General features: G+C 64.9%; 1 protein-coding gene across 2 annotated transcripts; it reads right to left on the bottom strand.

The window, feature by feature from the left end:
• Positions 1 to 2,327: 2,327 nt before the first annotated feature.
• Positions 2,328 to 11,201, bottom strand: GNL1 (G protein nucleolar 1 (putative)). 2 transcript variants are annotated; one of them, XM_066359944.1, is made up of 13 exons: positions 11,070 to 11,201; positions 10,126 to 10,610; positions 9,529 to 9,694; positions 8,872 to 9,008; positions 8,366 to 8,517; positions 8,193 to 8,264; positions 7,315 to 7,522; positions 7,088 to 7,183; positions 6,428 to 6,622; positions 3,732 to 3,910; positions 3,446 to 3,608; positions 3,013 to 3,153; positions 2,328 to 2,680 (listed from the first exon to the last, which is right to left on the bottom strand). In XM_066359944.1, exons 2-13 carry the CDS (start codon positions 10,196 to 10,198, stop codon positions 2,430 to 2,432), a joined length of 1,833 nt encoding a protein of 610 aa, XP_066216041.1. In that variant the 5' UTR covers positions 10,199 to 10,610; positions 11,070 to 11,201; the 3' UTR covers positions 2,328 to 2,429. The 2 variants fall into 2 exon arrangements, with proteins under 2 accessions (XP_066216041.1, XP_066216040.1); XM_066359943.1 differs by lacking the exon at positions 11,070 to 11,201 and adding an exon at positions 10,877 to 10,975.
• Positions 11,202 to 11,299: the final 98 nt, after the last annotated feature.

The following is an 11,299-nucleotide window of genomic DNA, read 5'->3' as shown; positions in this document are numbered from 1 at the left end:
TTCTGTGCCCTCCCCATGAATCTCAGACACCCTTACTGCACACAGACTTCTAAATAATGGAACTTAACACTGTGTGTTTAAAAGGCTGGTCTGGGCCTGACCTATGGTGGTGCAGTGGATAAAGCGTCGACCTGGAAATGCTGAGGTCGCCGGTTCGAAACCCTGGGCTTGCCTGGTCAAGGCACATATGGGAGTTGATGCTTCCAGCTCCTCCCCCCTGTCTCTCTCCTCTCTCTCCCTCTCCCTCTCTCTCTCTCCTCTCTAAAATGAATAAATAAGATAAAAATTAAAAGGCTGTTCTGGCCTGACCAGGTGGTGGCACAGTGGATAGAGCATCGGACTGGGATGTGGAGGACCCAGGTTTGAGACCCCGAGGTCACCAGCTTGAGCGCGGGCTCATCTGGTTTGAGCGAAAGTCCACCAGTTTAGACCCAAGGTTGCTGGCTCGAGCAAGGGGGTCACTCGGTCTACTGTAGTCCCACAGTCAAGGCACATATGAGAAAGCAATCAATGAACAACTAAGGTCTCGCAATGAGAAACTGACAATTGATGCTTCTCATATCCATTCCTGTCTATTCATTCCTTGCTGTCAAAAAAAAAAAAAAAAGGCTGGTCTGCTCCCATCATAAATGTGCACACTATTTGTGGCCAGTAACTGACTCTTCTTGGACACATCTAATCAACATTCCCACAGCTGTAGTGTTAGCTAAATGTTTTCATCAATGGGAGGTTCTAGAATTATACTGCGAGTCCCAAGAATTTGGAGATTAAAGGCCCTTCTTCATCCAAACACCTGGGTGCCTGACCCTGGGGCCCTGGCCACGGCCCCCGCCGAGCGGTAGACCCCGAGGAGGCCGGCTCAGTGCTCACCCAGGTGCAAGTGCAGCCAGCACTCCACACGTATGTGCTGAATGTGAACACATCCTGTGAAAATGTCCACTGGGAGACATCAGGTGGGACTCCTCCTGCTGCTTCTCCCAGAAGCTCCCCCGGTGACCCAGGTCTGGCCGCAGGCTGCTCTGACCCGAGAGGAAATGACCCTGACTGCAGAGGGGGCTGGATGTAGAGCAGGCCGCGGAAGCCGCGTGTGCCCGGACGGGGCTGGATGTAGAGCAGGCCGCGGAAGCCGCGTGCGCCCGGACGGGGCTGGATGTAGAGCAGGCCGCGGAAGCTGTGTGCGCCCCGACGGGGCTGGATGTAGAGCAGGCCGCGGAAGCCGCGTGTGCCCGGACGGGGCTGGATGTAGAGCAGGCCGCGGAAGCTGTGTGCACCCAGACGGGGCTGGATGTAGAGCAGGCCGCGGAAGCCGCGTGTGCCCGGACGGGGCTGGATGTAGAGCAGGCCGCGGAAGCCGCGTGTGCCCGGACGGGGCTGGATGTAGAGCAGGCCGCGGAAGCCGCGTGTGCCCGGACGGGGCTGGATGTAGAGCAGGCCGCGGAAGCTGTGTGCACCCAGACGGGGCTGGATGTAGAGCAGGCCGCGGAAGCTGTGTGCGCCCAGACGGGGCTGGATGTAGAGCAGGCCGCGGAAGCTGTGTGTGCCCAGACGGGGCTGGATGTAGAGCAGGCTGCAGAAGCCAGACGGGGCTGGATGTAGAGCAGGCTGCAGAAGCCAGACGGGGCTGGATGTAGAGCAGGCCGCGGAAGCTGCGTGCGCCCAGACGGGGCTGGATGTAGAGCAGGCTGCAGAAGCCAGACGGGGCTGGATGTAGAGCAGGCCGCGGAAGCTGCGTGCGCCCAGACGGGGCTGGATGTAGAGCAGGCCGCGGAAGCTGTGTGCACCCAGACGGGGCTGGATGTAGAGCAGGCCGCGGAAGCCGCGTGTGCCCAGACGGGGCTGGATGTAGAGCAGGCCGCGGAAGCTGTGTGCCCAGACGGGGCTGGATGTAGAGCAGGCCGCGGAAGCCGCGTGTGCCCAGACGGGGCTGGATGTAGAGCAGGCCGCGGAAGCTGCGTGCACCCAGACGGGGCTGGATGTAGAGCAGGCCGCGGAAGCCGCGTGTGCCCAGACGGGGCTGGATGTAGAGCAGGCCGCGGAAGCTGTGTGTGCCCCGACAGGGCTGGATGTAGAGCAGGCCGCGGAAGCTGTGTGTGCCCGGACGGGGCTGGATGTAGAGCAGGCCGCGGAAGCCGCGTGCGCCCGCACTCCCCAGGCTGGTGCCAGCATTCCTAAGGGGCACGTGCCAGTGGGCAGAGGAAGCAGGGGTCAGGGCTGTCAGGCCCACTGAGCCGGCTCCTGAGGACTCCTTACAGAGAGCGGGGAGCCCCACGCCCCCCACCGCAGCCGGCCTCACAGCCGCTCTCACCGCAGTCCACCGGGGGAAGGACTACAAAGCAGACAATCTTTATTCACAGTGGGGGGGGCAGAAGGCAGACACCCTCAGTCCGAAAGCAAAGACAACAGAAGGGACGGCGGCTTGGGGCGCGGCCTCAGCACTGGTCCTCGGCCAGCAGGGCGTAAGGGTTCCGCGAGGCCAGGCCAGCCCCGGGGGCTGAGGTCGGGGTGTCCTCGTCCCCTTCGCCCTCCTCATCTGCATCCCGGTCCTCCTCTCCCTCCTCCTCACAGGAGCTGCTCAACTCTTCCTCCTCCTCCTCTTCCTCCTCCTCCTCGTCACCAGCCGGCCCCACCCTGCCCTGCAAAGCCACCAGCTCCACGGTCTCCGGATGGGACTCCCAGGTGCCTGAGGAGCCAGAACAAGAAAAAGAAGAGTCTGGACGAGGAACCAGAGCCAGAGGGAGGGGGGCGGAGGCTCAGACAAAGAACAGGAGTTTCGGACGCCCCTGGCCGGCACGCACGCATGCATTCGGCCTCCCGGGTGCCGGGCACACACATGCCCCAGGCTCTGTCACCACCCTGCCAGGGGCCCTGGCGCTTCAGATCAGGAACTGGCCTCAGAGACACTCAGTGACACCGAGCTGGCCGACAGGTGCGGAACCCAGGTCCACCGGCTCGGGGCGGCCACCCCCACACCCCTGCCCACAGACAGCAGGGCCGGGGACACGCGGGGCCGACCTCTCTGTCTGCTGTAGCCGGGGGGCTGGAAGCACAGGCTCAGGCGCCCGTCCAGCGCCAGCCGCAGGAGGCTGTTGGCCGCTCGGTACACGTCGTTCCGCGCCGCCTTGGCCGTCTTGTAACCACGCTTCTCTGCCCAGGCTGGAGGGGGAGAGGGTGACGGGAGAGGAGCCCCTGAACCCACTGCCCTCACAGTCCCTTCCAGCTCCCCCAGGACCTTCCAGGCTGGATGGGGAGAGGAGCCCCTGAGCCCGCTGCCCTCTCAGTCCCTTCCAGCTCCCCCAGGACCTTCCAGGCTGGAGGTCTGGCTGCCCCACGACAGGAACCTCAGGGTAAGAGGCCAGCTGCTGGGTGGATGGCAGAGCCGCTGAGGGCACCGGGGTCAGGACAGAGGGCAGAGGGCAGAGGGAGGGGGTGGGCACACGGGACCCACCCTCACAGATGTCCCAGGCACACCAGGCGTGTTCCACAGAGGGGTCCTGGGCCTCTGGGTGGCGCAGGCGGAGCAGGACCTGCACAGGGACTCGGGAGGCCAGGTAGCCCACCGCAGTGTAGGGCTCCTGGATCTGGGCGATGGGGTAGATCCCCGCCAGGACCTGAGGGGGGACAAGAGCCCTCAGCACCTCCTTGCCCCCGCCCTCCCGTCCCCCCCCACCGGCCACCCCCTGGCCCCCTCCACCCCCTACCCCACCCCCCGCCCCGCCCCGCCCCGCCCTCACCTGCAGCTGCCTGGGCAGCAGGGACGGGAAGATGAGGCCCGGGCAGTCGCACAGCTTCACCGAGGGCGTCAGGAAGTAGGTCTGAAAGTAGCGGGTGTGGCCCGGGGTCCTGGAGACGCTGACAACCTTCCGCCCCACCAGCCCGTTGATGAGCGAGGACTTGCCCACGTTGGGGAAACCTGGGGGCAGCGAGGAGGGTGACGGCTGACCGGTCTGTTTGACTGGTTCTCACTCTGCTGTGCCCGCAGGCGAGCGGGCACGGAGGCTCAGAAACGAGGGAGCAGCCGGACGCAGCCAGCCCCAGACCAGGCTCCGGGCCACCGAGGTCGAGTCCTGGCCGCCCCACGTACTGGCTCCACGACCGAACCTTCTGAGCCTCCGGTTCCCCGACTTACAGCACAGCTACCGCCAACCTCGGATGGTCAGGACGAGACGGGACACCCACGAGCCCGCCGCCCGTGCCCACAGGGGACCGAGGACTGTCCCTGGCAGGCGTCTCAGGAGTGTCCTCCGTTCTCCAGGGAGAAGCCAGGCACCCCGTGCCCACAGGGACCGAGGACTGTCCCCGGCAGGAGCGTCTCAGGAGTGTCCTCCGTTCTCCAGGGAGAAGCCCGCTGCCCGTGCCCACAGTGGACCGAGGACTGTCCCCAGCAGGTGCGTCTCAGGAGTGTCCTCCGTTCTCCAGGGAGAAGCCTGGCGCCCCCGTGCCCACAGTGGACTGAGGACTGTCCCTGGCAGGCGCGTCTCAGGAGTGTCCTCCGTTCTCCAGGGAGAAGCCCGGCACCCCCGTGCCCACAGGGGACCGAGGACTGTCCCCGGCAGGAGCGTCTCAGGAGTGTCCTCCGTTCTCCAGGGAGAAGCCCGGCGCCCCCGTGCCCACAGTGGACCGAGGACTGTCCCCAGCAGGTGCGTCTCAGGAGTGTCCTCCGTTCTCCAGGGAGAAGCCCGGCACCCCCGTGCCCACAGTGGACCGAGGACTGTCCCCGGCAGGTGCGTCTCAGGAGTGTCCTCCGTTCTCCAGGGAGAAGCCCGGCACCCCCGTGCCCACAGTGGACCGAGGACTGTCCCCGGCAGGTGCGTCTCAGGAGTGTCCTCCGTTCTCCAGGGAGAAGCCCGCCGCCCGTGCCCACAGTGGACCGAGGACTGTCCCCAGCAGGTGCGTCTCAGGAGTGTCCTCCGTTCTCCAGGGAGAAGCCTGGCACCCCCGTGCCCACAGTGGACTGAGGACTGTCCCCGGCAGGCGCGTCTCAGGAGTGTCCTCCATTCTCCAGCCTCGCTGCTGCTCTCGTGACCACTACCTCCGTTCCGGCCGCCTTCAGCGCCTGCACAGACCCCGTCCCGCCCTCCAGCCTCTCGGGCGACGTCCTGTCCAGAAGTTGTTCCTCCACCCACCTCGGCTACCCCACCTTGCAGACCACGTGTGCTGACCCCTCCACATCAGTCTCTCTGACCCTGGCTCGCCCGCAGGAACGCTGCCCACCCCCCAACTCCTGTCCCAGCTTCGGTCCCATGACCCCACCCTGCAGCCAGTCCCTGTCCGAGGCCTTGGACTCCCCGTCCCCCTCTTCTCTCCTCTCCTCACCCGGCAAAACCCCAACCCATGACCCCACCCTGCAGCCAGTCCCTGTCCGAGGCCTTGGACTCCCCGTCCCCCTCTTCTCTCCTCTCCTCACCCGGCAAAACCCCAACCCTGTAAGACACAACGCTGCCCGTTCAGCGCCTGCTCCCGGCGCGGACTGCGGCAGGCAGAGGGGCGCCCGTGCTGACTGCGCCCCTCACGACCCAGAGGGAGGGAGACAGCCACCTCCTCAGACAGCCCCCAGTCCCACTTCCCTGCTCCCTTCACAGGGAAACTCCTTCAGAGACTTGTCTATTCTCATCCTGACCGACCTGGCACAGTGGGTAGAGCACAGCCCCCGGGTGCTGAGGGCCCGGGTCTGAAACCCTGAGGTCGCGGGTTAGAGCGTGGGTTCGTCAGCTTGAGTGCAGGGTGGTCAACACAACCCCAAGGTCGCTGGCTCAAGCAAGGGACACTCGCTCGGCTGCAGCCCCACGGTCAAGGCACATATGAAAAAGCAACCAATGAACAACTAAGGTGCTGCAACGAAAACTTGATGCTTCTCATCTCTCTCCGTCTCTCTGTCCCTCTCTCTGTCTCTGTCACCAAAAAAAAAAAAAAACGTTCACCTGAAACCTATATACTCGTATCGATTAATGTCATTCTATTAAATTGTTCCTAAATTTAAAAAGAAAAACAGAGTGCCTAAGACTTGGAGTGAGGAAACACCTGAGAAGAGGCGGGCTCTGACTCGGGGCCAGAACCACCCCTCTAGGGCGGCAGACGGCCTCGGGGGACCCTGCAGCCCAACCAGACCTGAAGGGCCTCCCTCTTCTCCAGACATGGAGGCCGCCCCGCACGGCCGGCGCTTCCTCACCCACACAGCCGACGGTCACCGCCCCGTCCTCACCCACACGGCCGACGGCCACCGCCCCGTCCTCACCCACCCCTTCCTCACCCACACGGCCGACGGTCACCTCCCCGTCCTCACCCACACGGCCGACGGTCACCTCCCCGTCCTCACCCACACGGCCGACGGTCACCGCCCCGTCCTCACCCACACGGCCGACGGCCACCGCCCCGTCCTCACCCACCCCGTCCTCACCCACACGGCCGACAGCCACCGCCCCGTCCTCACCCACACAGCCGATGGTCACCACTCCGTCCTTGAAGTGCTCTCGGGCTGGGCCAGTGGGCTCCATCGCGGAGTCGGTCTGCTGCTCCACCAGGACCGCGGGCCCGTCATCCTCTTCCTCCTCCTCGCCCGAGCCACTGCCCCAGGTGGCCCCGGCCACATCCCGGGCGATCTTCTCCCTCCAGCTGCTCAGATCCACTGCTCGGGGGAGGAGGAGAGGAAAGAAGGTTCTCGCCACCATATAGGATGGCACAGGGACTAGGACAGCTCAGCTGATGTCAAGGTCACCGCTGCCCTCTGGGGCTGACCACGCCCACCCCCACGGGGGCGTGGCCTGGAGTCACGTGCATTTCTCTGTCCCAGGTTTCTGGAAAGTCCTGGGAAGCCAGAAGGCGGCTACAGGAGGCCTCCTGCCCACCGGCTGCTCTCGGGCTCCACCAGGTCAGCGCTCTATCCCCCCCTGCCCACCGGCTGCTCTCGGGCTCCACCAGGTCAGTGCTCTACCCCCCCTGCCCACCGGCTGCTCTCGGGCTCCACCAGGTCAGCGCTCTACCCCCCCCCCCGCCCCCCGCCTCTCCGCCGGTGCCTCTAATAGAGGGGCTGGCCTCCACACATCTGAGTGACAGGAACCTGGCCCCACACCTCCCGCGAAGGGGCACACACCTTTCCCCGCAGTGATGGCTTCACAGGCTCTCAGCAGCTGCTCCGGCCCCAGGGCCCGGGTCCAGCCTCTGCCCCGCCTCCGACTCTTCTTCAAGACTGAGAGCCAAGGGTACAAAAGTGTCAGCACACCCCACGTGTGCCGGCCGCCCTTCTCGGGGCCACCAGCAGGTACGCCCTGTCCACCAGCCTCTCCCCTGCCCCTGGCGGCCTCCTCCGTGCCGGCTCACCGCTGCTCGGGTCCAGCGGGACGCGGGGGTCCCGCGGGAAGGAGGTGAACAGGACCACGTGCAGCTGCGGGAAGTGCTGGTGGAAGTAGTGCTTCCAGGCCACCACCAGAGCCGGCGGCGCCAGGTCCACCTTGTTCAGGACCAGCACCAGGGCCAGCCCGAGTTCTCCGGTCACGTACTCGTAAAGTGCTGGTGGGAAGTTCACAACCTGGGACGGGGTGGGGAAGGGACGAACACTGGGAGCCCTGCCCAGAGCTCTCTGCCTCCGGCGTCCCCTCAGCGGGCACAGCTTGGAGACAAGGCCTTGGCGGCAGCAGATTCTGGGGCCAAAGCGTAAACCGGCCAAACTGAACTAGAAACACAACACAGCTGAGTAACACTGGTGCATCTGTGTAGGGGTGTGTATGCAAGTCATTAAGGACCTCCGACCTAAAAGTCCCTCACAGACCTCCTTTCTACCGCCAGAGGACAACAGTGAAGTGTCCTCCAGGGCAGGGCAGGGTCACACAAGGGCCATCGGCAGCAGAGTCTAGAGCCTTCACCACCACCCGCACTCCGGCGAGTCCTGTGCTGACTGACTGTCTTCGTGAAGTCCCCCAGACCTCCACTCTGGGACTGTCTACTGGTTCAGCTCCCCTGGGCAGGGAGAGAGGATATGCAGCTTCTCATCAGGGCAGTGACAGTGAGGAGGGTCAGCGGGCCGGGAGAGAGGTGACGGGCTGTGACCCTGACGGATCAAGGCCTGAGTCCCTGACTGCAGACACCACCACGGGGCAGAGACGGGAAAGGAAGGACACCCCTCTGGCTCCACCCCGGACCCCGCAGGAACCTCCCCCCCCCCCCCCCGGCAGCCTGCCCGGCCCCATCCCGGTCCTCACTGGGTGGCGGACGTCAGTGATGAGCAGGACGATGTCAGACATCTCTAACACTCGCCACAGTTGCCTCCACGTCTGAAAAGACAAAGTCGGTACACGACAACCTCAGCCTAGGGTCCCTTTGCTGCCTGACCCGGGGTCCCTATGTCCCACGCCTGCCCCTACCCCACCCTCACCTCCAGGTTGTGCTCGAAGTAGCTGAGCTTCTCTGAGGTGTAAGCCCCGTGAATCTTCCCGAGATACTCCTGGAAGCTCCGCTCCTCCTGGCTCATCAGCTGCTCCTTGGACATCTCATAGCTCCAAGGGGGACGTCGGGGAAAGTCCAGCACTGTGAAATCAAGACAGATAAACCCAAGTCGGCCTGGCCTGTGCTGGTGCAGTGGACAAAGTGGATAAAGCGCCGACCTGGAATACTGAAGTCACTGGTTCAAAACCCCCGGTGTGCCTGGTCAAGGCATGCAGGGGAGTTCCTGTTTCTCCCCTCCTTCCCTATCTCTCTCTCCCCCTCTCTACCCTCTCAAAAATGAATTAAAAGAAATAATCCAAGTAAATCCGAGGATAGTTGCAGGACTCCAGGATGCAGACCCCCGACTCTTCCTTCCTGGGTCAGCTTTTGCTCCCCGCAAGAGCCCCGCCCCGGCCCAGTGCCCGTCCCAAACAGCCAGCTGGCGAGCGCACTCACCAGAACCAGGCTGATAGACCTCCCGGATGTCCAGCTCCAGCGCCTCCGCGCTGACCGGCTGCAGCACGTGCTCCCGGGCTGCTCTCTTCCTCTTCTCCACCTCCTCCCGGCTGTCCCGCTCAAAATGCAGCCGGTATCTAACAGGACCGGGACCACGGATTCCACCACAATCCTGTGGCCACAAACTGCCCTCTTGTGCAGATGACTTCGCTAAGCTTCTCCCCAAGACTGTCTGCCTCCTCTCTGAGTCGGCCCTCCCCCAAGTCCGCCTTCCACGCAATATTCTCACCAGAGGCGGATGCAACGGCCGGCGCACCAGGTGTGCGCCCTGAGCCCAGACTTCTGAGCGGGCCCGCAAAACCCCGACTTAACACTTTTTTCTAATGACAAGGGGCCCACTATTTACTTCTGCACCGAGGGCCTCAACTGACCTTAAGCCTAAGCCTCTGATTCTCACCCTTCTAAAAGCCAAAGTCTCTCCAGCCTATCCTATCCGCAAGGGAAGACTGTGGCCTGAGCCCGCGCCCGCTCCCTGCAGGCCCAGGAAGAACCGGGGCATCCCAGCCCCACCACCTCCAGTTTCAAGCTTCCAACAGCCGCCGCCGACTTTCCCCCAAAGCTCTGACTTCCTGGGAGGGGGGGAAGGCCCACTCTCACCGATTTGGGTCATAGCCTCGCGGGCCCAGCCCCTGGGAAGGCTGCTGGTTGAGCCTACGGATGTGATGGGTCACAGACTCCCCGTCCGAGGTGTCGGTCTGCTCCTCCCTCCGCTCCCGGCTCCCGCTGCGGCTGTTGGAACTGGATCGCAGCCCATCTTGAAGCCCTGCAGGGAGGAGCCGGTGACGCCAGGGCTGGCTGGCTCTCTAGCGGCCAAAAGATCCCCCCCACCGGTAAGCCTGGCTCCCCCTCACCTCACCCCACTTCTTTTTGAGGTCCGACCCTCCCAGCCACCCTGCTCAGGACCCTCCAGGAGGCGCAGGGGGTTAGTCACGCCTCCTCGTCCTCCTCCTCCAGGGATCTGCAGGGACGGCGCCCGTTCGAGCTGGAGGGATTCCCTTCCCCCAACTCTCCATCCTTCCCCACCCCTTTCACGTAGGGGTGCCGGGGTGGGAGATTCCCCTCCGCAGCCGCCCGCACGCGTGGGCGCGCGGCCACCACCTCCTCCCACGCCCCCCAGAGGAGCGGCCGGCACTCCCCTCCTCCCAGATGTGCGGGAGCCCGAGCCCCGCCCCCTCCTCGCGCTCCGGCACTGACCTCGCTTCCGCTCCCGCTTGTCCTGCAACTGCTTCTTCTTCTGCTTCACGCTGAACGGCTTCTTCCTCGGCATGGCCCGGACCAGTCCCCCGGCCCGCCCTCCGCCGGGCTCCCGCCGCCTCAACTGACTCCCCCTCCCGGCGCAGCCCCGCCGCCCGGGCCCGGGACCCTCGGCGGGGCGGGGCTCGGCGGTGACGTCAGCGGGCGGGCGCGGCCGACTCGGCCCAGTGGCCGCGCTGGGAAGCGAGCGGGCGGGCGTGGGGAGGACCGTCACTTCCCTCCGGGAGCGAGGCGAGATGATGTGCGGCGGCTTCCCCGCACGTGAGGGCCGGCGGCAACGGGAGGGCGCAACGGCCGCGGCGAGGCAGGCGGCGCGCGTGGGAGGACCGGGGCTCGCTTCGTCACGGACGCTACCACCTCGCGCTCGGACGCGGGGGGACGCATGTCATCACCACCGTGCGCACCTCGGAGCAGCTACCACTCACCTGGAGGGGCGGTGCAGAGGGAGGCGGGTGTGTCCACCGGGGAGAAGGGCGTGGGGACACGCGCAACGGCTTCCCCCGCTCCTCCCAACTTGACCCGAGTGGGCCGAGACCGCGCGCCCGGGGGGTAGGGGGTGCAGCCCGGTCGCTGCGTTCTAGTGTGGGTAGGGTCCCCGGTCCAGAGCCGCGGTGGCGGGGTGAAGCGTCCCGGGCGCGACTCTGCCGGGACCCCAGTTCCCAGTGGGAAGGATGAGAAGCAGCCGGTTTACCGATCACAAGGACGAGCGCGGGCGCGCGGAGGGAAAGCCAGGCGTGACACCGACCCTTTGGGGGTCAGAGGTCACGGAGTTGTTCCTGCAGCTGTTGCCATAGTAACCGAGAGGCCGGATGTGGCGACCTTAGAGCGCGACAGCCCTCCCCTCTTGACCTTTCTAGCCCGAGAGCCTCACGACTCTATCGTACCCTGCAAGGCCGTCGTGGCGTTTTCTCAGCGAGGGGAGAAGGGAGACATTTCTAAGGCATTTGCATAGGAACGCGGCGAAGGGGAGATCTGAGATGGCCGCTGTGCCCGGCTGAGACCCAGACGGGGCTGCCGACTTGAGAAAGAGCCGCACAAAACAGCTCCCACGGCCTCCCGGAAGTTCCGCCCCCGGAAGCGGAAACGGCATCCCAGCGTGCCCCTTCCTCACTGC

The sequence above is a fragment of the Saccopteryx leptura genome, chromosome 1, assembly GCF_036850995.1.
Source record: "Saccopteryx leptura isolate mSacLep1 chromosome 1, mSacLep1_pri_phased_curated, whole genome shotgun sequence".
In the NCBI taxonomy this organism is placed as follows: Eukaryota; Metazoa; Chordata; class Mammalia; order Chiroptera; family Emballonuridae; genus Saccopteryx; species Saccopteryx leptura.
Note: the sequence above shows the minus strand (reverse complement) of the source record. Positions and strands in the feature narration are given on the sequence as shown.